This window comes from Cajanus cajan, chromosome 7, assembly GCF_000230855.2.
Source record: "Cajanus cajan strain Asha chromosome 7, NIPB_CcT2T_4, whole genome shotgun sequence".
Taxonomy (NCBI): Eukaryota; Viridiplantae; Streptophyta; class Magnoliopsida; order Fabales; family Fabaceae; genus Cajanus; species Cajanus cajan.
The window spans coordinates 10,247,831-10,252,573 of NC_138523.1; the positions used below are offsets into that span (position 1 = coordinate 10,247,831).

The 4,743-nt window shown below is 33.5% G+C and overlaps 1 protein-coding gene across 1 annotated transcript; it reads right to left on the bottom strand.

Moving 5' to 3' along the window:
- Positions 1-372: 372 nt before the first annotated feature.
- Positions 373-4,448, bottom strand: LOC109800814 (adenosine kinase 2). The gene is made up of 12 exons (XM_020361696.3): positions 4,265-4,448; positions 4,000-4,053; positions 2,689-2,735; positions 2,564-2,595; positions 2,376-2,477; positions 2,223-2,290; positions 1,982-2,058; positions 1,802-1,899; positions 1,655-1,725; positions 1,512-1,578; positions 1,239-1,422; positions 373-797 (listed from the first exon to the last, which is right to left on the bottom strand). Exons 1-12 carry the CDS (start codon positions 4,345-4,347, stop codon positions 655-657), a joined length of 1,026 nt encoding a protein of 341 aa, XP_020217285.1. The 5' UTR covers positions 4,348-4,448; the 3' UTR covers positions 373-654.
- Between the last annotated feature and the right edge of the window lie 295 nt (positions 4,449-4,743).

Consider the following 4,743-nt stretch of genomic DNA (forward strand, 5'->3'; position numbering starts at 1 on the left):
AAATCTTTAAAAGAATCAAGTAAAGATAGAATTTTTTAGAAAACGATTTGATAACCAAAATTTTGAAAATAACTATCATGAAAATGCATGTTACTTTAACGAAATAAGTTAAGAGCTTTCGTAACATATTTGTAAAATAAACTCAATCAACACTTTCCATACAAAAACTTGCAATCTGCAATCCATAATCCAAATACTCGATCAACTGATCAACTCAACTGGTTCACACTTCACGCATAAATGAAACTAGAAGAGTCTCTTCCTAATCATAGGCGACGTTATAATCGTTCCACGGGAGTAAGCACACGTTTAATATTATATCTAAGAAAACAAGTGATAACACAACCAAAAAGGAAAAAGAAGAAAGTCGGGGACAACAAACAACAATGATAATAAAGATTCATGTGCCCTGATAGGACTACAAATACATCATAAAAAACAACTAAAATGGAAGTGACAACAAACAACAAAATGAGAATTGATGCCTTGATCGAACTTGAAATATATGAATTTATTCAAGTTTTTTCTCTCCTGCAACTCTTTCACCCTATTTTCCTTAGCTAGGGGATTTAAAAAATCCCACACTAGTTCGAGTGCGGCTATTAAAATCGCTCTCAATAATGATAAAAAATCATAACAGTAAGACGGAATCACTCAATGAAAATCAGGCTTCTCTGGGTACGTGCAGCCAGGCCTTTGGATGATGACATTGGCTGCATAACACCCAGCTCTCACGCATTCCTCAATGGGCTTACCCTTGATCAACTGTGAAAGAAACCCTCCGACAAACGCATCTCCTACAAAAAAACAAAAGAATAAAAGTACACAATCAATTTATCAAGTTTCTACAAACATTTAGAATATAGACAAAATCGGAATCTAGCTAGCCAATACCAAGATACAATATCTATTCCTAGCAACGCCTCAAGAATCATAAATAACATTATGGCCTTCTCATGTTGGTTGCATGACTATCATCTACTATTCAAAGCATTTAGCGGGGAGAGTACTTGAAGCTTTCGAAAAAAATCATAATTATTTTACTGGTATTGTAAGCAATAGATGATTTATAATATTTCTTAAAATCAAGACTTATTTTAGAATCATGTATTAAAAAACAGAGGACAGAAATTATAACTTGCACGCATTTTATGAGCACACCAAATTCCCATAAACTCAACTGCACATATAACTTGGTTTAATATTTAAACACTAAAAACAATAGGGCTGTATTGTACCTGCTCCATTCGTGTCAACTAATTTCTCTTTAGGTAATAGTATAACAGGGTACAACTTAACTTTCCCATCCTCAGCAACACAAACAGGATCTGCACCTTGTGTGATAACGGTAATCCTTTTGTGCGTTCCTGATGCCTTTGGCCACTGGGAAATCTTCAAAGCTATTTCCTCGACATTATCAGTCTGGTCAATATGAAAAGAGTCAAAATAGATAACAAATTAAAACTTGAAACCAAAAGTGCAACCCTACAGATCTGCTATGCAAAGATTACCTCCCAGCCATGAACTTTAGAAAATGTTCTTGCTTCAGTCTCATTTCCAAAAACGTAGTCCATATATCTGAATCCCGGAATGGATAGTAAGATCAACATGTAAATTTTTTCCTTATTTGAATTTAACAGAAAAGGATCCTTACGGCAAAAATTTCTCCTGTGCATCCTTGAAGAACTCACAGATAAAGGGAGCAGAAAGGTTCATCATGAAGAACTGCATACAGGAATAAAATACTTGATCTCCGAAACTGCTAGTAAAATGGGAATGCCAAGTTCTATTGATATCATACCTTGTTGTTCTTGACTGCATGTTCAGCAACTAATTGTATCGAATCAGGAGATACAGTAAGGAAAAAGCCAGAAATGTAGAAATACTTGGCCTTTTCAACTATTGAAATAACAAATGTCAGTCATCTAGATTATTCAGGTATATGAGATAGATAGAGAGCCTGAATATATCAAAAAGGTACCTAATGCCCAATTTTCTGGTCTCGTCAAATGCTCAGACTTGTAGCAATTTGCAGCTGATAAGTTGGCAACAAGTGACCTATATTTAGACGCAATCACATAGAATACTTCAAATAATTGTTTTTCGATCAAGTATATGTTATAAGCTGAAGAAGTATAATACTAACAAAGCATAAAATATAATTATTATCGAGTTCTATAATGAGTAGAATAAATAACTCAAGGAAAACTTGATCATCTGACCTTTCACCACCAACCACACAAACAGCACAAGTTCCCGTAGGTGTACTATCGATTTCATAATAGTGAACCTGATTGTTGAATGAATAAAGTCAATTTCAGAAATGGGATTCTAAGGTCAGGTACGGAGAAGTGAAAACACAAGATTAAACTTGCCTTTACACCATCAAGTGCACAACTCTTCTTCATCTCCTCCCCAAATTTGTCCTTTCCTATGCAACCTATGTAACTTGTGGCACCAGGTATTTGAAGCATCCACTGTTATGAGGAGGAGGCAAATGATTAGCTACTTTCACCACAACTACTCCAGAGTCAGCTTACTTCATATAAAAGAAAGTACATACCTGAGCAACCCTGATTGAATTCTGAGTAGCACCTGCCAATAAGGAAATTATAGAAATCGTCATATAAAATGTGCACTTCCAACTCTTTCAACGTGAAATTCAATAATTCGGATCAAGTGTATTACCTCCAGCAATGTACTCCACATTAGGTCTGTTAGCCAATTCTTCATACCTGACATGATGGTAGGATCATATGAAAAGGAATATCCCGTTATTAAAATACTAGCTTAAAAAAAATAACTGAAGAGAGAAAGCTAAAGTGCCTAAACATCTTTCCAGATATGGAGGTTGAATATCCATTATCCAACCAATAATTACATCAATTTCTTAATTCACAATTTTTCTTGTAAAAATAGACAAGAGTATTTAGTAGGAAGAGATAGCTAAAACTTGAGATTTTCCTTAAACAGCATTCTAGTACAAAGCATTGGCAGAGAGCAAAACAGATTAGAAGTGGGTATAGCAGTTTTCTGGTTCTGCTTCTTAAGGCTTCATCTATTGGTGTTTATGTGGGGTGCATGCCATGTTCTTTTTTGGTTTCGTGATTTTGGTACTATAAGCATGCGCTTGTAACTTGCCCTGTTAAAGAATTTGTTCTTAAGCTGTACTGTGGACAATTTTCACAATTTGTGATCATTGTCTTATTATATTTATAATTTTTTTTTCTCTCAAAAAAAAAAGAAAAAAAAAGAACCACATCATAATAGTATATTTACGAATTTAAAAACATGCCACAGTCCGAGTACCAGAATAATAGTATATTAATAAAATCGTCTAACAGCAAACATAAATTCCTTTGCCTCTCATGATTTTAGACAAAAAGAAACATTGATAAAACTCCAGTATATTTGATTGGGAAAGGTAGAAAGTTCTTAATCCTCCTATAAATTCCCCTAATTATTATTTTTTCAACATATTAAATATATTTCCATTTTATACTTTCTTTATAACGAGAATTGTTAAGATGTTGTATACATGTATATAACATTTCTTTATTTCTTCAAAAGTTGTTTTTTATTTGTTTAGAGAAAAGCAATTGCCTATTTCGGATTCGCTTATTTTGAAAACAATAATTATTTTCCATAATTTAAGTGATACCGACCGACACATGATAAAGTAGAAAAAGTAAAAGTTTATGAATGAAAGAATCACACAAATTCAGTCCACTTCAAATTAAGCGTGAATATATAACACCTTTCTTACTATATAATTTACATATTCTCTCACTCTAAACAGTCTAATTTTTGTATGCGAGTGTGTTTTAACTTTTTTTTTTTTTTCTCCGGAAATACTGATCTAACTATTACAAGAGTTTTTTTAAACAAAAAAAAAAATTAAAGTAATACTTCTCTCATTTAAGAAAAAAGAAAGAAAGAAACAAGGCCTTAGCTGAGACACGAAGAATGGCTACTGGTAACATGAAGAGAAAATCTTACATAGGCTTGTGCTTATCCTCGGCGAGAATCGCATCGTTCAACTTGATACCGTATCTGCAACACAAATTGAGAACCAAAAGCGTGAGATCTGATCCGTCTCATCTCGTTTTTTTGTGTTTTTTTCAGATTCACAAATCAATCAATGACGCAACAAGCTTCCTGAACACTCTTGTCTTAGTTGCATATATAGCAATAGATGTAGCGCAAGGCATTAATGATGAATAATAGTAATATATATAGAGGAAGGAAAATGCGAGGTACGTACTTTTGCAAGAAGGGTTCGTCGACGACGGCGGAGATGTCGAGGAGAGGGTTGCACATGCCGAGGAGAACGCCATCGAACTCCATTGATGCAGAAAGAGAGAGAATTATTTAGGAGTGGGTGAAGTGAGGAGTGAAGGAACGAGATGCAGAATCAGATCTACCCAATGCTTCACAAATGCCTTTCTTTTATAGGCGCTTTCAAGCTATGGCCTATTGGTGGCTACTAGTACTACTACATCTACTTAGATTCTTGCCTTTATTTTAAATTAAATAATTCTTTTTTAATAAATTTATTAATATTTTAATGTAATTGAAGGATGTATCATGTACCATTACTCTTATTTTATTATTCGACCGTCAACGGGAGAATTAAAGTATTTAACACAAAATTTATTCAGTTGGACTGTAAGAATAAATTAAGAAATGAGTAAATATTGGCCCCTGCGTTTAAATTTATTTTAATAAAAAAAAACTTTTTTA

What these genes read in the sequence shown, in the direction of transcription:
- LOC109800814 (XM_020361696.3), bottom strand. Translation starts at nt 4,347, where the DNA reads ATGGAGTTCGATGGCGTTCTCCTCGGCATGTGCAACCCTCTCCTCGAC. An exon ending in GTGCACTTGATGGTGTAAAG is followed by an intron (nt 2,291 to 2,375) that starts GCAAGTTTAATC and finishes TTCAACAATCAG; the next exon opens with GTTCACTATTATGAAATCGA. An exon ending in AGTTGACACGAATGGAGCAG is followed by an intron (nt 798 to 1,238) that starts GTACAATACAGC and finishes GTTTTTTTGTAG; the next exon opens with GAGATGCGTTTGTCGGAGGG.